A 20,830-nucleotide genomic window follows, 5' to 3' on the forward strand; every position below is an offset into this window, starting at 1 on the left:
CTGCAAAATCCAGATGGGAAAATGACCTTGATTCCTGCAGTTAAAGAGAAAATGAGGCTTGGGCCAGATTAATTCCCAGGGTTGCACATTGATTTCATTGGAGTTGCCCTGGGGGTGAGTTTGATTTTCAACTCCTTGAAGTTTCCAAAACAATGCAGAATTCAGGTGGGTAGCAGTATGGAACTGGGGGGGGTTTGTTTGGGTTTTGGGGTTTTTTTTTTTGGTCAGTTGTTTTAGTACAAGCTACACACAATGTAAAATTTATTCCTGCATATCTGTAGGAGCAGGCAGCTATTTTACAAAGAAAAGATAAAAGCCTTCACCTGGAACCAGCTCCTGTTGACTTTAGAAAGATTTCCTTTTATTGATGAACATGTCTTTCTGTTTAAAGCACCTCCAGCTTTGACTCTCAGGACTGCAGCCATTCTGTCTCTCTGAAGCCATCACCTGCTGATGTCTTTGCAGTAGTTTGTCCAGAAGAACATATTTCTGAACAGAAAACTGGTTTTAGTGAATTAATATAAAGTGGGATTAAACTGCAGCAGTTCAAGTTAAATTTCTGCATGGATGTGGACTCCACAGTTTGGGTATGTCTAGAGCTAGATTATTGTGTTCCTTGGCCATTAAATATTGTCAATAGTTAGTGTTTTTCTTATTTTAAATGCTACCAATTTATACAAGGCCTATTCAATCCTACAGGTGGAATAAAATTCTGAAATAGTCTAGTGTTTGAATTTGGAGATTCAAGAATACAGAGGTGAGCATAGAATTTGGAAGTTGAGTTTGGTTTTACAGGGACAAATATGAAAGTGGAATCCAAAGATGGTAATTTGAAGTGGACCCTTTCCCATGGCAAATTTAGGTCTCTATGTACCCATAGGGAGCTTTTCCTGGGAGGTTCTGATTCCACACCCTGAATGCACAGTCTGAATTCAGATTTAGGTCCTACCTGGCAGCCCATTGACCTTGCTGGGAGAATCATATGAACTTGCCAGTGAAGGACAAGTCTCACAGTGCCGTCACTGGGACCTTGTGAAAATTCATTACATTCTCATGTGAAAACTCCTCATCTGAAGCCCAAAGGAACTGAGCTGCGAGTCACCAGAGTATCCCATCTGTTTGTGAGATAACATTTTCTCCTCCCACAGCAGAAGTCAGTTTTCCCTATTAGTTCTGCTTTCTGAGCTGTCTGATAGCAGGAAGAACAAAACCCAGTGAAAATTAAAAAATGAAGATAATACAAAGTTAAACACACCTCTTTTTGATCTTCAAATTGAGTTGATGTCAAGTAAAGCTTGTTCCCTGTGCACTGGCTTGCTTCTTTCTTTAATGGTGAATTGAGTGAAACTATTTGATTTGCCAGCTTGTGCAGTAAGTTGGAAAATAAAATTAATAAGTGGCAGTGTCAGAGTCACAGCGTGCAAGTGACCCCCATGAGGCACAGTCAAATCAGAAGCTCTTTGCAGTGTCCTGTTATCATGTGATCAGATCACTTCATAAGCCTTGTGATCCCCAAAACCCCTGCTCATGGCTGCTCCTGGCACCACAGCCCAGACTGGGCACAGCACACCAGGGGAGCTGATATCTGTGCATCTCAGATTTTGGGGTTCTTGCTTTGGGCTCTGCACAAATCAGGGACCTGGGAAGCAGAATTGCTCAGGATAATGAGCTCTGTTTTCCTGTCTTTCCTGGCATGTTTGGAGGAGGCATGAGGTGCCCTGGGGAGGCCTCTGTGATGAGCCCCTCTGGCTTGGGCCACCAGCTGAAAGCCTGAGCAGGACACTTGGTTTGGGTTCCCACTGCTGCCCGAGCAGGAACTGCTCTGCCCTCTTTGGGCCAGGGTGCCCCAAGGACTCAGTGAGGAGGACCCCCAGGAAAACTCAGAGCTCTGAGAAAGGAAAGAAGGAGGCATCACTGTGTGTAGGAGACAAGCCAGGAGCTGGATATAGAGACTTAAATGTCACCAAAGTCCTTGCTTAGAGACTGGCACTAACATGGACCTACTGGTTCCTTTTCTCCCTGCAATTTTTTTAGAGCTCAAGGAATTAAAATTCACCAAAGCCTTAATTTCTGAAAATTATTGTCTGACATAGTTTTTTCCTTCACAATGTCATTTAGTTGGACTGACCAACATGCTCCTCCTCCCCAATGCTGCCCCTTTACTCTTGTATCAAGCCATGAGAAAGAAGGGTCGTAACCAGCTCCCCAAGATGCAGACTGCACACAAGGGTAGCACAGCAGAACCATCCTGCTTTCTTCTACCAGCTCTGCTCAGTATTTACACAGAGTTATTTAGTTCCCACGGGAAAATTGTACTAGAATAGCAAAAGGCACAGCACGCAGCTATTATTGGGGCAGTGATTGTAATGAGCGTGGAAAATGGAACAATATATAAACTATTCTTAATAGACTCTTGGGAGAGTTATCATCTGCTATTCCTCAGATCCCATACCCAGACTTTTTTTTTTTTTTTAATAATTGATAATGCCTTGTTTTTTTTCCATTTGTATTGCTCAGTAAACATTAATGGCATTTTCCACAGATGGATTATCCCTGTGCCTGCACCAGAGTATTTCGAATAAAACAAACCCCCTTCTTTCTTTTCAAACAATTGTTTGATGAGAGATCCTTTACTTTCCAGAAAGGACATTTGACCATGGAAGGTCAAATTTTTCTGCACTGAAACTGCAGTTGTGTCAGCTGGCAATGCTCTGGAGTCTGTGTGAGCTCCCTGTGTCATCACCACAATTCCTGGTGAATGCTATGGTGAGATGGAGCCATGCTGGCCTAGACATCCTCTACCATAGAGAAGATGCCTGAAGTCCAAGAGGGAGGCAGGCTGGGAAGATGTCCAACTTTCTGTGCATGCAGCACTTCATTATGCAACTATCATGAATAGAAATCCTCTCTCCTGGAATGGGAGTTATTAAGCTTTAACTTTGTGGTCACAAATGTATCAGCAGTTTTGAGATCTTCATGCTCTTAAACATGATGCTAAAAATGTATCAGCCTGGCTATGGAATTTTTTGGGGGATTTTTTTTCCCTTTATAAAGGTGTGTAAGAAGAACATGGGGAAATTGAAGGATGCCCATGACTGTAGCTCAGCAGCTGAAGCAGAGCAGTCAAGCTTAACTCCGTGCAGGTGAGGAGGATGTAAGCCTTAATGCCTTCTGCTCCATGGAAACAGCCTTCCATCAACTTGAAGGCTGAAGCTTTGGTGGTGGGAGAGGGAAAACAGGAATGCCATGGAAACATCTCTGCTTCACCAAGGAAGTGCAGTGCTGTTTCTTTTGGGTTTACTCCTAGGTGTGTGCAATGGGTCATCCTACAGCAGCAACTAAACATTTTGTTTCAGTTTTGGGAGAGAAATCTGTCCCTGAAGACACTCACTTGTGTCTTTTCTTGTTTTTGATTTCCTTGATGCAGTGACATACAAACTGATCCCTGCCATCTAGGACCAGGGCTACACTACACCTCAGTTAACAGAGTTTTAGTGTTGGCCGTGCTCTGGGGCCAACATCTCCCCCATGTTAAAAGTTATGTATTTTATTGCACCCCCATTAGTAAAGGTTGGGTTTGTGTGCTTTAACTAATGAGAATTCTGTGCCTTCCTTGCTTTAGGAAGTGTCATCCTCAAGATGTTTTTTTCATGCCTATCATGCATCCAGGCTGCAGCCTTGCTGGCGTGGAACCAGGAAGAATGGCACACTTTGTTTCCTGCTAGTCCTGCTCAGCCATGGGTTCTTACACCATCTCCTCCTCAGCGTTGTTCAGGGTGTGGCAACGATGCCTTTTTGGGGCAGGAGCTCTCCTGGTGCACAATCAGTGCAGTTTAAAATGTAAAGGTGTAAAGTGAAGCCCGTGACAGCTTGGGGGATTGCGTGGGCCTTTATCAGCCAGAAACTCTCTGAGCGCAAACACAAAAATGTTGTTGACAGACAACTTTCATAAATTGCTTTGTTGAGTGTCAGCTTCACTTTATAGCACATTGTCACATGCCAGTGCTGACACTTGTGGCAGAACTTGCTGGCGCAGTATGGCATGCTTGTCTGTAGCTTTTTCTGCATTTTCTTCCTAGGAAAATCCTTATGGTCCAAACTGTAGCCATTTTATCAGGTTTTGTCCTTGATGCATAGGTGAGAGGGGCTGTTTTGCACAGTACATACAGCCAGACCCATGCCAACATCACAATTAAAAACGAGGTGAAACAAAATGAATGCTTTAAATGTACTCATATATCTGTGACATATTTTCTGCTGCTGGACTTCTAAAGCTCAAAATCTTTTATAGGAGCATCACTTACTCAGAGAGCAAAGGTTTGCTGCAGCCTTACCAGAGTTAACAGTAGCTATGGGCCAGGTTAGACAAAAACATCTTTCTTTTTTATAATTTACTTTTCTGTGCTAGGTGTTTGCCCAAAGCCATGCCATCATGGCAAGAAATCACAAGTATCACATGCAGCCAGACAAGGGTTGTGGTCACTAGAATGTTGAACTGAGTCACAAAACTTCCTAAATGGTTGCTGAATGTGTAGCTAAAAAAAGAAAAAAAGAGAAACATCACTGATCAAGACTTACACCAAGCAAGAAGAGTGAGAAGCAATGAAGAGACTGTAGGAACTTCAAAGTAAGCAAAAAAAATTCTCTGTGGATTCCCTTTTTCCCTGAAATTTGGGAAGCAGCAGATGGATAATCAACAAAACCTACATTACCTCCTTGAGATAAGGCCTGGGGACAGGGCTTGCAAGGCGCTTGAGTAAAAGAAATGCATGAAGCTGTACATGGTATCTACAGGCTGTGGATCTCCTGGATTTTCCCAGGCATCTGGAGGGTGTTGGGTTTCTTGGAGCCGAGCAGCTCGCAGTCAGCAGCTGCTGCAGGTGGACACTGCAGCTGGGCTGTGCAGCCTCACTGGTGTTTGGGCTGTCGAGATGTCAGGAGTCCCTGCATTACACCATGAACTGACTTTTGCAGCCTCCTAGAGGTCAGGAAAAAAAACCAGTATTTCCTCAGGGTTTTATCACAGTTTATGCCATAGTGTGTGGCTCATGGTTAAGAAGGGAACAAGGAGAGCCAGCACTTAATTTGAACACATGGCAGAAGCCCTGCTCCAAGGTGGTGCAGACACTGGGTGAGAGCAGGAGCAATTGGCTCTCGCTGTGGGCAAACTCAGTGAGTGTCACATAGAAGTGATTAGCTCAAACACCATGGAATAAAAGAGCAGATTATTCTGACATTTAGGCCTGAATATGGCATTTCCAGAGATTATTGTAGTGATTTGGCCAAAGACTATTAACAAGGCAAAAGCCCAGTGGGGGATGTGGTGAGTCTCGCAATGGAAAAATTAACACATGGTAGGACTGGGTCTGCTGTTGCCCACAGTTTTTTGAGACTTAGGCAAAGAGTATCCTGCACATAAGGCCACAGAATTTTTTAGTCCATGCTGGAGCTGCTCTAGATGACATCAATGCCCTTGGCTAGCTGCCATGGCTAAGTCCAGAAGAGGCTGGTGGTATCGAGGTGTGTTGGGGGTGTTCTATTCTGTTCTGGTGCTGGGCTTTCCCTCCACTAGGGCAACTGGAAACCTGAGGCTCAGTGTATAAACCATGGTCTGGTGTTTGGTGACTTGCACAGTTCAGGAACCTGCTAACTCAACATATTGGTCTTGAGACTCCATTTCTTGGAGTGTACATGTCTCCAGTGATCCTTTAATTTGGGGTGCTCTCTAGTTTGTGAGGGAGATGAAATGTAGGCAGTGAATTACATCACATGGGGCTGGGTGTGTGCTCCCAAGCTGAACACGTGATAGTGACCTTGCTCCAGTGTTGTGGGGCCGGAGGGCAGCAGTAAGTCACTCTGACATGATGCGTAGCACAGGGGGGTTCCCTGCTGTAGGTGCAGCACTGGGCAGCAGAGCCGTGGCAAGAGGCTCTTTATTTCAAGGTTTCAGCTTTTCCAAAACACGAAAGGACATGCTTGAAATCCATTCTTTCATGCTGATCCTGGGAATGTTCCATAACCTTGAGCTTTGGCTGTCTCTTTGCTTCCCGTACGAAGCCGCTCACCGAGCCCTGACGCGCCCCAACATCGCCGTGTGTGGGGAGGGAGGCACCAGGGCAGATGTGGCTTTGCAGGAGCACTGTGGCCAGCCCTGGCACTCCCCTCTCCCTGGCACTGCCAGCAGCAGCTCTGCCTGTGTGGCTGCCAGCCAGCTGAGGCATCGGCTGGGATGGCACAGGTGTCTCCACAATTAAGGTGGTATTTGGAATTTCACAGGTGCCCACCCAGCCTGTAACTGCAAGGATTTAGGCCGGTTCCCTGTGTATAAAGAACTGTGCTGTTCCCTCTCCAGGCCCTTGAGTGATTGCTTTTTCCTTTTGTTTTCACCCCTTGCAGGCCCTGTGCCCATGGCTGAGCAGCAAAGGCTTCCCAGGCCCCTCATCCAGGGCAGTGCCTGTTTTTGTCACAGCAACTCCAGCACTGCTGCTGCTGTTCGTGCCTGCAGGGCCTGGCTGCCCAAAGTGGCCAGAGACTGGAGTTAACGTGTGTGATCTGTAACAGGAAACCAGCCCACACTGCCCTGCTTCAGTCCCACCCAGCAGCGAGGGGTCACTGCTGACCCCCGACCCACACGGAGAGAAATCAGCAGCCAGGGAGAGCCTTGGCAGTCCCCACGAAAGCCCTGGCTGCTGCAGGTGGGCTCAGCACTGGGCATCCCTCACCCCACTGCCCTCCTCCTGGCCTTTTCCCACTTGGGAACTCGTTACCTCTGAAGTGCTGCTCCAGCATCTGCAGCCCTGACACTGACAGGACTCGTGCCCACACCCATATCCAGGCTGCTGCAGCATCTCAGGGGCCTCAGACCATCACACTGGGGCTGTGGGGTCTGAGAGGTTTGGAGCCTCTGGGGGTTGGAGGGGTTTGCAGCCTCTGCTTTGAACACGTGTGGTATGTGGGGAGCCCGAACATTTAGGGAGACCCCAGCTGCTAGAAGGAAATGTCCTCATCCTCGCACAAATGGACAGGCACAACCACCCATATTTCCCTATACCTGCTTCCTCCCATCCTCAGATCCCTCTTTCCATTGCTGAAATCCTGTTACCCTCTCATACAGCACATGCCTTACCATTTCCATCTGACAGCAAGGATTTCAGCAGCATTTCTTGATCTGTTTCATATTTTAAAGCAAGCAGCTATCCCTCCTGCCCTTTATCTCCAACTCTACCCTAATAAATATGATTGTTTCATCCTATGAGACCTGAAAACCCATTTCTGAAATTCCCCTAGCAACTAATACAGTAAAGCAAGCCTATAAATATAAATAATTATGATAAAAAGTCATAAAATGCCAGACTTGGGTCGAACATACTCATGGAGTGACATTAGCAACAAATAACTATGCAGGGTTTGAATGTAGATAGAAAAGGCTGAATAAAGAGTAGCTGCTTCATTGCCCATAACTGCCAGGCTCCTAATTCGGGCAGGCCATATTTTACTGATAGCAGAGCAAACACAGTCATAATGTACCCCCACCTTTCCTGCTTTGTGAAAAATCCCATCCATCCCCAGGGAAGCAAGGATGTTAACAACAGTGGTGTGAATGTGAGGTGAAAGGATAAGACAGAAAGCACAGTCACAGGGGGGTGCAATTCCCATGTGTTTGTTGCACATCATATGCTAAGTTCAATTTTCCAAAAGCTTTGTTTTATTTTTAAAGGTAACATCTTTATTATTATTATTATATTTATTAGTTATTATTATTATTATTATTATTATGCAGAGATGAGATTTTTTTTCCCCCTTTGATCACAGAGCAAACAGTTTGCTTTTGAAAATGTTAATGGAGTCCTGATTTAAAACATTTTTTCTTCACTTTTTTTTGTTGTTGTTTTTTAAAACGCTGCAACAGACAGGATCTGGGTTTCGATTCTCTCGTCCTACACAAAGAAAGATTCTGGAGTTCACACTCCAAGCCACTACCGGTAGGTCCTGCCTTGCCCAGTTGTCATCATCTCAGTGTGGTTTCACCAGGTGGGGTGGGTAGGTGGGTGGGAGGGGAGGAGTTGGAAGAAGGGAGGGTATTTGTCAGCTATGTCGAGTCTTGGTTAACAACTTTGCCTCCATTCATGGTTGGTGTCCCTGAACTTTTCCTTGAGCGTCCTTGTTTTTCTCCAATTTCATGCAGCGATGGCTCTCTGTACATGCACACTGCAAACAAAAGAGACACCTGTTAACAGCCCTGAAGTCACAGACAGTCATGACCACAACAAATTATTTCTTTGTACATGATGCTGGATTCCAGCCCCATTGCAAACACACACACACACCCCCACACTTACAAAACCCCTACTGACCCAGCAGCAGATCATGTTACCAAGCAGGATCTGTTCACTTGTCCTTGCTGCCATTTGCTTCTGTCTCTGTATTCTTTCAAAGGCAGAGAGAAACAGCAGATTGACTGCTCACAGATAAATCTTTCTTCTTTCTAGGTTTTATGTGTTTTACAGTTTTTTCATGTTATATTCATATATATAAAATAAACATTTTAGCTCACAGAGCCATGTACTGCCTTGAGATGCTGATTATCATCTAACTATAGATGGTTGAAGAATGACCTGGTTCCCAGCCCTTGACCTGCAACAAAAGCCCTTGAGAGACCTGAATCAAAACTACACCTGCATCTGAGCCATGCAAGTGTTCTGGGTGTTGAGCTGTGGATCTCAAGTGGTGACTCAAGCCCATTTGGCTCTGTCGGCCAAGAGCCGAGGTCTGCTCTCGGCACTTCCTATTTATTCCTCTGTAAATCAAGCCAGCCAGCCAAGGTCAGGGCTGTGCGCAGACACATGGGATGAGTTCAGTGACAGCAAGTCAGGAGCTGTCCCAGCTTTCTGTGGTTGTCTGGCAGCACCTGAGAACAGGGTGGCTGGAGGGCACCTTCTCTCCAGCCCCTGGCTATGCAGTGTGTGTCCTATAAAAATGTACTTGCTGGAGCCCAGACAGCCGGAGAAGGCAACGTCTGCCCAAGGCATGGCTCATCCCTACGTCCTGGGCAGGACAAAGCATTTATCCAGCTCACCACGTGGACTAAGTCCTCACGGCTGTCCTCGTGCCATGTGAGGTGTGCCAGAGCAGGGGCACGAGCTGTTCACACCAAGGAGAGCATCTCTGATGAGCTCACTGCAAATGTGGCAGGGTGCAAATGGGATTGAAAGAGTGAGGCATCTCAAGGGCAGGCACAGAGGCGATGAGAACATAAGGCAGGTCCAGACTGCAAATGTCATGTCCAGATCTTTGCAAAAATTAGGAAATGAAGAAATAATTGTGTATTGCTTCATTTTGTGAAGTTGTCACATCACAAACAATGGCACAGAGGCTCTATCCAACACAGGATAGAACCTATCAGGGTTTGGTTCTGGGTAATGAACATGAATAAAACTTTAAAAATTATCTGAAGAAATAATAAAAAAAAAAACCACCCCATGTACAAAAAGGCAATGTAAAGTGCTTGTATCTATAATATCCCTTGATTTCCAAATAAATCCTAGCAATTAGAGGCAGGCTGAAAATGACATTATTGCTCTGTGCTTTTACTCCTGACTAGATAAACAGTTACAGCACTGTGCAACAATACAGGACAAAGATAAAGTGCAGTCAACTGTATATTAATAGGAGGGATATTGAATTGAATATATAAGCAGTGAAAAATATTACTTTTCCCATGGAATATTTTTCATGCAAGGCTTTCAAAGCAGTTTAAACACACACACACACACACACACACACACACACACACTGGTCTTCCCAGCAAGGCTGAAAGGAGGTACTGCTCTGCAAACTGTTACTGCTACTGGAGCTATTTCTTTCATGAAAATTAGAAAAAAAAAAAAAGAGAAAATGAAGGAGTTGTCCCATGGGTCTGGGCCAGGATGAGCCGGGCTGGGACTGCCCATCAAGTCCAGACAATGGATGCTGTCTGCATGCTGCAAGGACAATGTGTAGCATGGCAGCAACAAATGGAAAAGGGCTCTCACGTCCCCTTTCAGTCCTGAAGCTGCCACTCACACCTTGGAAAGTGTCACTCAACAACATGGTGATGGTGAATTTGCCTGTTGTGGCAAAGTACCCAATAAAATCCTAAAGAAAGTATGAAATGGTTAACAACTGAGGAAAACCCGTGCCCTTGTGATTTCTTACTCTGAGCTGCAGTCTTTGGATAGCACTTGAGGGTGTGCATCACTTCTGTGACTCACCTTATTCTCAGATGTGATGCTTGCCCAGCAGAATTATGTATTTGTGCCAGTGTTGTCCCAGTGCCCCTGACATTCCATACACAAAGTTTTGTCTCAAGTGCACTGTTGCCTTCATCCTGACCTCTCTGGTCCCAAGCTGGAGCTGGAGGGATCTCTGTGAGTTCTTTCCCCAGAACCAAGCTCATCTCACCCACACCCATCCCCAGTAACCCATCAGGCTGGGCCAGATGCTTAACCACAAGGACTGAGCACAGGTGAATGCTGCAGCAGCACCATGGCATGCTGCCTTTCCTCAACTCCCTGCCTCTCTCACCACGGCCTTTGGGCAAAAACCTTGAGCTGCCAACAAGGGCCACAGAGTAAAGAATATAAACCAGGTTACTGAAGTAAACAACATTTGAAGCTACAAATGAAAGAAACCCTGTACCTGGCAAGCAAATAAGGCAGGAAAGTTTTATCTTCCAGTCTAGTGCAGGATACAAATACTGATGTGGGGCATGGCTGGAGACTGCTCACATGGAGCTTTTCAGACAGAGCTATCAAAGCCTCTGTACCAGACAGGCTGTGCCAACAGCCCGTGCCAGAAAATCTGTAGCAGTATAGGACAAGCATATTTTCAGTATTTATGTACACCTACAGGAAGGATCAGTGTATGCAGTACTTACATGGCATCATGCACAAGAGATGCCTGGATATTCTCCTACTCAAGATGCTTGTGCACATGTGCTGAGCTGTGGCCATGGCTCAGCAGGGGCTGTAAACCCCCTGCACTGTGGCACACAGGTGTGTACACCTACAACTGCACAGGCACAGGGCTTCAAAGACAGCCCAACATGTTGTGCAACACAGGCTCTTGGACTGCAGCTTGTTCCTCTTTGTACTGAGGGAGTCTGAGCGTGACTCACGCAAGGAGATGTTAGTCATGGACTGGGGAGGGGGTGTTTGCAAATGGACTCTTGTGAGTGCCCTGATCTTCACAGCTTTGAAAGTACATCGCTGGGCTCCAGGATTTGTAGCACTCACTGGCAGGTCTCTTTGGGATCCCTCTGTGTTTATATGTGTGCAGACACACTTCCCTGTCACCTGCACTGAGGTGAAGTAGCAGCAGTGTGACAGACATGCCCGGACACCTGGGAGGTCTGCTGGAGCACACAGCACAAGGAGCTTTGGAAGGATGAGCAATTCAGCTAGAACAAGAGTTCCCTCCCTGCTTTGCCTTGCTTCTCCCACCCACCTACACCCACACACCAAGCCAAATACAGCCCTTAATGTCTAGAAACCAAGCTAATGCTTTGGAGTTTCAATCAGATAATCAGCTCCTATGCCCCAGATTCCAATCAACACATCCATATTCATGTTTTAATTGGAAAGTGCTGTTAGCTTGATCTGCTGAAGAGTTGCAGGCATTAATGGAAGGGGGTGAGCTGTGGAGCTGTGCCCATGTCTGGTTCTTGTGGCTTTTGATTCCCTGCTCCCCTGTGAACCAGCAGTGCCTACCACTCACAGGCACAAGGGAATAATTTGCACAAAGAACAAACTCACCAATTAGGAAGGAGACTGAGGGTACAAGTGAGGAGGACGGGGGTGGCAGGGACCATACTTCCTGAAGGCAAAGGCGTGGAAGGGGCCGCCTGTCACCCAGAAACAGCTCAAACTCTTGCCTACATGCTGGCACAGGATCACACTCTCATTTCTGTTTCCCAGACACGGCACTGGCACATCACCCACATGATGACACTGAAATCACCCTGGGCATCAGGGACTGCCTGAGTTTGGAAAGCATAGTTTTGTGTCCTGACCCTAGCATTTCTCACTTGGCATCACTGCAAGTTGAGGAGGTTCAGGGGATGCAACAAACTCCATTTCCTTTCTCTAGAATACGGCAAAACGCTTATTAAGCACATTAGATATTTCCCATCTATCCATCTTCACTCTGTGTCTTTCCTTGTCTCAGACCCTTGTGAGTCAGGAGGAACCAAAACTTTTCTAAGCCTCTGTTCAGCAGGTGGGCAGCCCTGCAGGATCACCATGTGCCCGATGGTGCCGGACTGGAAGCACATCCTCTGGTAGCAGCCCAGAGGAGGCTCCTTGCCTGGACAGATACCACAGCTCTGGGTGTTGGTGTCTGCCCGAGTGGCTGTATTTGCCAATGCTTTGGTGAATTAATTGCCTGAGCAGCAGCACTCAGGGGCACCAGGGTGTGAGTGATTAGGCACCCTATTTCTGCCTCTAATTACCATGTTCTAAATCCCAGCTGATGCATTTCAGAGGTATGTGAGCTCGTGTATGTCTGGTGGTAAAATGTAAAGGATGTTGCCAGGTGGAATCACATTTTGTTCAGATAAGAAAGGCAGCACAGGATGGCAAAAATCCAAGCAAAACCATGGTTAAAATACATCACATTTGCCATCTAATAAGATGATCAGGAGTCTGATAGATGAATGTGAGTTAGTGTGGCATAGAAAACATACCAAAGCCTGCCCACCTGGAAGACAGACCCAAGAGAGGAGCTGTGTTAGCAAAGACTTACAGAGTGTGGAGATTTTGAGGTTTGATTTTTTAAGAATACTTTTTAGGATGTTGGGAAAGTAACAGTTTATACAGGCAGGTAGTAACAGGACAAGGGAGAATGGTTTTAAATTAAAAAAGGACATATTTAGGTCAGACATTAGGAAGAAATTCTTTTCTGTGAGGGCAGTGAGGTACTCCCACAGGTTGCCCAGAGAAGCTGTTGGTGCCCCATCCCTGGAAGTGCCTAAGGCAAGGCTGGATGAGGTCCTGAACAGCCTAATCTGGGGAAGGTGGCATCTCTCCCCATGGCAGGGAGTTGGGACTAGATGTTGTTTAAGGCCCCTTCCAACTCAAGACTTCCTATGACTCTATGCTTTATGTATTAAGGTGATACCTTTGAAGCATTTTCACGAGGCCTACTGCATTTTCCTAGTCAACAGTCTTGTACTTCTCTACAACATCTGAGGACTCTGCCTTAACAAAACTTGGATGTTATTTCCCTGAGGAATGACACTGGGAAAGATCTGTCTGCTTGGATACTCATCAGTAGTAATAAATGGATCCAGACTAGCCATTAACAGGTCACCTTTGTATCTGAGACATGTTCACATCATGAGGGCTGAAGCGCCATAAATTCAGAGCTCTGCTGACCTGGAGGAAGTTTTCTGTTTCTGTGGCCAGATTTGCCACCCTAAATGTTTTCTGGTTTGGGCCAGGAGGGAGAAGAAATGTAACTCTTTGGGAGAGTTACATTTGGAAATTATGTCTACAAGAAGAAGGAAATATAAATAACAAAGCACATCCACAGTAAGCATTTGATAATATTCTTACTTAAATGACTGGAAATTTCTCACATTGAGAGGGATTTGGATATTTAGAAGAATAAGAGGCACTGTGGATGGTAGGATTGCTCCTGCACTAATCATTACAGACACTTAAAGAGACTGAAATTTCTCTAAAAGATTGCTTGTTGTCCAAATGACAATTAAGCTCATTTCTTGTGCCGTCTAGTTCAATCTTGATGTCTTCCCTTTAGGGTTCATTTAGCTTGAATAATCTGTGATCAGAAATAAAAATATCAAAAGAAATGTGTTGCGTATGTGTGTTTTGAAGCAAAACTGGCACCACACAGTACATCAACTGCTGCCTACCAGGCTGTTTGCCTTGGCTTTGTCTGTGCACAGATGGGAGAAGAACTTAACGTCTCCCCTGTTATTACTTAGTAAGTTTTTTGTGCTTTCATATTGATTAAGCTTAATCTTATTTCCAAAAACAAACAAATCCTACCTACACTAAACTAAAAAAACTCCTACCAACCAAAACCCAAAACTTTTCCAGTTGGTATCTACTGAATGTTGTACAAAATACCTCCAGCATCCTGCCAATCTACATGAGTCAAAACACTCTGAGTGTTTAGCACAGCAGAAAGCCATAGCTGCTAAAAGCCATGGATAACACACATCCATACATAGATACCACTGTGTATATATGCATATGTGCTCCCCTGAGTATTTAGAAATTATCTGTGAGTGTATTTCTTATTTATGTATAAGTTTACTGTCCATTTGCAATTTCAAGGAGACTTCTGAATTCAGAGAGCAGGATGAAGCAATGGGAATCAAATGAGCTTAGGGAACAATCTGGGCTTTTTTCTGTTTCCCTTCCCTGTGAACCCTTTCTTCACTAAACTGCCACATAATTTTTCTGTATATCAGAAACAACAGGGAAGTTTCATCTCAGATATAATTGCTATTGAATGGTAGGTGAAGTGATTCCTAGCAATGGATGTGGCACTTCTCCTTCACAGGGGGAGCAGATTCCTCCTCACACACATTCCTGTGTCAGCCATCACAGGACAGAGCTAATGCTGGTGGTGGTATCCAGTAACAGGAAACCTGGGGGTGTGACTGTGGATGGAAGTTGCAAAGTTCCTGTGGATGGAAACTGTGTCCTGAATAAGCAGCAAAGCCACACACCTGGGGCAAGCCACAGCATTCTGCAGAACTGACATGCAAATACAGCAGTAGAGTGCTTTCAGTATTTCCTTGGAGTCATAACACAGAGAAAGAAGCTGTTAAAACAGGGTAGGAATTGCCCCTTTTCTGTAACATCTCTGCTTGCAAGCTCTGCTCACGGGGACTTTGATGGATGCGGTGCAGAGAAGTCACGTGGAGATGAGCCCGTTTTACTCCAACCCTCCCCACCAGCCTCTGCTACCTACAATGAATCTCAGGCTTGGGAACAGAGTCCTCCGTCTGGAGTCACAGTCCCAGACAGCTGAATGCTTTGGGAAGCTGACACGTGCCTTGGCTTGGGAGCCTGCCAGCTCTTTGATACAGCAGCGCTCACAAAGCCTGACTGCAAAGCATGTGGAGGAGGGAAGGAGTGGAGGAGCCCTTAATTTGGCTGCCAACTTCCAAAGCTCACTGCTCAGGAGGTTATGTGACAGCTGCGATTGAGGCAAGTGTGGGAGGATGCAACTGCAGGAAAGGGAAGCTCTCAGGCTGGGCTGGGTTACTCAAAATGAAAGCCAGAGCGGCATTTGCTGAAATGAGATCTCTGCCGTGGGTCAGGCAGCTCTGTTAAGGCAAGGCTTTCCACGAGGAGAGCCACAGGAATGGCCTAGTTTAATGAATGCAGAAGGAAACTATTGAGCTGTTCAGCAGCCGCCATGCATGCTAGATTAAAAAAGAAGCCTGGGTTCAAAGGATCCCACTGATCAGTGCCAATGCCCAGCCAAGCAGTGAGGAAATACCAGAAGGAGGTGGAAACCCCGCTGTGAAAGCTGGTGCTTGTAAAAGACTCTCCTCCATCAAGGCAAGAGAGAAGCTGGTGACCAACTCCATGCCTGAAGCAGGCCCTGTTCCTTAGCAACACAGGAGGGCTTAGGGTACCAATCCCACTAATGCCTCAGATAAACAACAAAGGGCTCCTGGCTGCAGAGAAGCTGTTGAAAACAAGCACAGGACAAGCAGCTCCAAGCCATTCTCTGCTCTTTCAACATTTCCATTTCCTGTGCAAAGCCCACAGATACTCCAGGAATGCTGCACTGAATTTCTCTACTGCTTTGCTTCAGATGGCCTTTTCCTTACACTGACAACTTCCCTCCCCTGAGCTGGGAAACTTTTAAAAAGGCCACTGCTGTGTGGAATGAGCTGTAGCCTCCAGCACTTGTGAGTGGTACCTGTTAGGGGAGCAGCAGTTCAAACCTTCTCCCACAGCCAACATGGAGTAGTGAGAGGGAGCACAGAGCTGTGCAGCCAAGGCCAGCTCCAGGCTACTGTGTCCCTGAAGAGGACAAATGGCAGGACAAAGATGGGGTCAGAAAGGCATACCTAGTTTGGGGATTGACAAGTAGTGCTTTTCCCAAGCAAGAGATAAGAAGTGCCATTTCCAGAATCAAGTTAAGTACTAGGCTTATCACACTATCTCTCCATTTATCAGGGGCCAGTCCACAAAAAGCAAAATGTCCTGGCAGGAGCCTGAGGCACACTTCAGAGTGTACAGGCATCAGCAGGGGGGCAGAACTTCAACTCCATGACTTTCACTGAAGCCTCACACTGTGATGAAGACATATGGCATGACAGCATCCCATCTAACTTTGGACAACAACTCTACCCCCCAATGACTAACTAGGATATCTTTACATATGAGAAAAAACAGATTTAATCTCAGGGTAGACATATAAAGAACATCCACAGCTGTGCTGATAGGACCCATTTTTCTTTGGTTACTATGAACGGAGTGCCAAAGTCTAAAATCAGGTGAGATAAATCCTGTCTCTTCTGACTCTATATGGGACTGGAAATACACTGGCAATATCCTCTGAGAAGACAACATTATGATCACTGCTGCATCACATTCCTTTGGAACTGCTGGCTGCTTTTCTTTACCAGTAATTTCTTGTGTTGCTGAACTTTTAAATTCATCCTTTAGCCCCCAAAGCTAAGAAACCCCTTTGAGGCTAGAAGGAAAGCAGGGGAAATGCTAGCAGTGCAGCCCATCATTTATCTGAAGTGCTACAAACATTTCTTCTTGCCTTCTGGTCTCGAAGCACAACATCCCTACCCAGGAAACTCCAACTCTGAAATTGTTACCTCCCCCTTCCCAAATCCCACTAAGGGAGAAAGTGGGCAGATTCCATACCTTCAATGGGTTTGGGTACAAAATGTGATGAGGGTTTGGTTTTTTTCACTCGGTTTCCCTTCATAATTTGACCTTCTTTATTGAGTCCCAGGAACCACGCTCGTCCGGATTCTTGCTGCCGGTACAGCGTGGAAGAATAAATAACGTAGTAGTTTTCAAAGACAGATTCTTTAAATTTGCACTCTGGTGTGAAAACATCCTGCAGTAAGAGAGAGAGAGAAGAAGAAAAAGCAATGGAAGAATTAATAATCACTGATCTTCTAAATTAGGCATCACGCATTGCAGTTAGCAACAGAACACAACAGGCATCAGCACTGCCAGCTCCCATCTAGACAACTCCTGGCTGAAAGGCAAGGCTGTCCTTCCCTGGCAGAGCTGTGCTTTGCAAAACAGCCTACTGTGAACAGGCACGAAAAATGTGCAGGAAAAGCCAGAAATTTGCCAGGATTTAGACTTTAATACTAAGCAAAAGAAAGAAAAAGATAGTTGAGAAGCAGAGACACCCTTGCTGTTCCTGATGCCTTCCCCTGGCTTTGGTCATACCCTCCCTGTGATGGGCAAATGTACAATTTGCTTGTTGTCTAAGATATTGAGGTTTCTTCAAATTCTTAGAGACAAAAGGCAGTTTATTGAACCATTTAAAAGGATTCAAAGAAATGAGAGTACAAAAGCAAGTAAACCATTTAATTTCAAAAGCAGTGTGAGGAAATGCTGGCACAAAGCCTAGAAATCTTTCAATAAAGAGAAAGAAGTAATTTTCAAGATTTCTGGCATAAATATTTCTGCAGGTACTGAGGAGCATTTCCACACCTGCCCTGGAGCAAAGCACATATGGATCTGTCCAGGACATCCCCTAAGCCTGTGATGGCTGTGGGAGTGGCTGTGCCACTGCCACTTTCCCTAGCTTTGCATGAAGTCTCCAGGACGAAACTACACTCAGCTATGGACTAGTACTTGTTATGTCCCAGTATTCAAGATTTTCAAAACAGAGAAACATTAAACCTTTTTTAAAAGATCTGGATGGCCAGGGGATTCTGTAACAGTGGGCTCCCCAACCTTCAGTGAGTCATATGTGGTTGTTAGTGGGTTGGGTTTTGTTCCCAGACTTTGAGCAGAAAACCTATCCTGGCCGAACAAATTCTCCCACTAATTTTCTAAAAACTGTTCTTGTAAAAAAAGTTCAAGCCACAAAGAAAATTGATTTTCTGAAGCAAAACTGTTTCAGAAAAAAAATTCCTTCTTACAGGTCCCAGACAAGGCATTTCTGAGGCCTGTAAGTAAAGGCACATGCTTCTAAAGGCAAGTGGTGCTCCCTCCCAAACCTTAGCCACTCCCAAGTCTTTGGGAGCTTCTCCAGCCTTGCCAATGCAAAACCCATGACCAACATTGAGCAAAGCATCTGGAGTAATGCCACGTGTTTACTGCAGACCTTGTTCAAGAGCAAACATTCTGAACATTCAGCAACACTCAGGAATGTGTTCCCAAGCGATCTGGGGGTTATATAAAATTCTGCTGGTGTGACAATAAATCCTGTGTGCAACAGACCCGCAGAGACTGGCAGGCTTGAAGCTACAGAAGATGAAGCACAGCAGAAAGCACAGAGCTGTGCTGCACACGTGAATTTTGCATCAATCATTAGCACCACACAGGTGAAAATACCATCAGTAAAACAGGCCATTTTGCCTTATCTGAGGGAGTCCTTCCTGACAGAGAAGTAAGTATTTTTAAAAGCGTGTGAAACAAGTTAAGAGAGATCTAAAAGACTTACAGCACTATAAAATGGTGTTTGAAGTAGCTTCCCAAAAGAACAGTGTTTAAGTGTTCCTAAATCTGCCCTTTATCTCCAGGCTTTGCCTTGCCTGGGAAGGCACAGCTCACCTGGGAGCTGGGTTTGCAGGAGCTGCCTCTGAACTGCTGGCTCGGGGGTACTCCCTGGCACCAGGCCCAGCCAGGCAGCAGCTCTCAAACCAAACTGGACAACTCAATCCCCTTTCCCAAGCCTTCATTACCCCATCAGTAAAAGCTGATCACGAAAATTCCCTTTAGGGGTACTAAAATGTTGGCGGGCTGTGAAAGATAGCTTCCAACTTGACTTAAACATGGAACTAAGACTATTTTCAATGAAGAAGAAATATAAAAGCTAATGCATTTTCAAAATGTAGTTTCACAAAGAAAAACAAATATTTTAATTAGAAGTTATTGCAAGTTAAATTTTCAGCTCAATATCTATTCTAAAATTACTGCAGTGTAATATTTTATGACATGCAGCAGTAGTTCATAAAAGCAGATGCTGTATTGTATACCCACTTGTACCAATTAATTCACAAAATTCTTATTTTAAAGCAAATGCATGTAAAGACATCAAAGTAATGAAGATTTTAAGAAAATAAAGAAAAATCTATTGATTTCCTTTAAATGTTTACACTCCCCCACAGGCAAACAAAAGCATCCCATTTGTTTTGTGAGTTGGCTGGTTGATTCCTTATCTCCCATAATTGGAAACAGCACTTCAGGATTTGAACCATGGCAACACTACTATGAAACACCCCAGCTCTGTCCATTCAGCAGCCTAGAAAACCCACAGATTTGACAGCTAAGTTCTAGTTAAATAACACTGGGTTTATCCACTATTACCCTATTACCCTTCTTCTTATGTACATCATCTCACCTGCAACAACTGTGCCACATGGAGACAGACATGCAGGGGACACTGCTCATCCTGCCACCAAACTGACATGTCCCAGGCTCCTCACAGGTCTGAGCAGCAGGAATCTCTGTGGGCACTACCACGGACTTGACACAAAGAGCAAGAGGATGAAGAAAGAACCAGATGACTGGAGAGGAGACAGGGCAGAGGAGCAGGACTCAGGCCACTCTTCCAAGAACTGCCTGAGGATTTTCAGCTACAGTGCATCATTTAGTTTCATCACACCTTTTGCTGTCGGCTTTGGGGATACCAGTAACAAAAAGCTATTGGGATTTTAATGGCAGAGCCCCTCTACAAGCTTCACTGTCAAAATTAATTGTGCAATTAAGCTGAATCAGGTGGGAACTACTGTTTCAGTTGTCTTAGGCTGAGATGAGCTGGGAAGAAAGACAGAAGTGCAGGTGAGCACAACAGACTGCACAATAACAATGCAGTTTGTAGCAGCCACTGCTGCACACACAGAAATCTGAGATAACAAAAGGTATTTAAAAAAAATTGCTTATCTATTCACCAGACCTCTGGGTCAGGCACTATTTAGGGTTTTTTTATTTGTTTGGTTTTGTTTATAAGATAAATTCACTGTTGATGAAATGTGCTAGATGGGCAGACCTGGAGTCCAATACTTTCTCTTCATCTCAGATAAAGAGTGGGTAAACACAACAAAGAGATCCACAGTCTGTGCCCCCCACATGCTTCTGACAGGACATAAGGACATCCTATCCCAGAGGTAATGCTGTGGTAAAGCCCTGGGGTCATGAGCACCACTTCATTTCCTCACTGGCTGCAGGGACCTTTGAAAACAGGGTTATAACTACTCCCTCTCTATTATTTTTCCAACTCTCACCTTGATTGAAATAGCAGGACCAGGTATAAGATAGTGAGAGGACAGATGGCTTCTATCTTTTAATCACTAGACATTTTCAGTCTTTAAACAAAGAAATAAACAGTGACTCTATTTTCTGCACAAAGCCCACAGAGGTCCCCTGTCAGGACTGTCATGAACTCAGCTCATTCAGAAAGCCCACCAGTTCTTCTCATTAAAGAGTATGCTTGTGATTTGTAGAAAAAAATATTCTCTCAATTTAATTCAAAGTGAAATAGGTCTTTGACTGAATTATTTTTGCATACAAAGTAAATAAATACATTTATTTGTTTACCATTTGGAGATTTAGAGCCTGAGGTATTTTGTTAAGTGTCTACAGATATTACTGAAAGT

General features: G+C 45.0%; 1 protein-coding gene across 4 annotated transcripts in view; it reads right to left on the reverse strand.

Moving 5' to 3' along the window:
- Nucleotides 1-7,682: 7,682 nt before the first annotated feature.
- The window catches only part of FGF12 (fibroblast growth factor 12), a 236,277-nt gene continuing 223,129 nt past the window's right edge, over nucleotides 7,683-20,830 (reverse strand). For all 4 annotated transcript variants that reach the window (XM_053986048.1, XM_053986046.1, XM_053986049.1 and 1 more), the window contains 2 exons: nucleotides 16,908-17,106; nucleotides 7,683-8,208 (listed from right to left, as the gene is read on the reverse strand). In XM_053986048.1, coding sequence (XP_053842023.1) covers nucleotides 8,090-8,208; nucleotides 16,908-17,106 — 318 coding nt within the window. In that variant the 3' untranslated portion in view covers nucleotides 7,683-8,089. The remainder of the gene's footprint in view (nucleotides 8,209-16,907; nucleotides 17,107-20,830) is intronic.

The sequence above is a fragment of the Vidua macroura genome, chromosome 10 (genome assembly GCF_024509145.1).
Source record: "Vidua macroura isolate BioBank_ID:100142 chromosome 10, ASM2450914v1, whole genome shotgun sequence".
Lineage (NCBI taxonomy): Eukaryota > Metazoa > Chordata > Aves > Passeriformes > Viduidae > Vidua > Vidua macroura.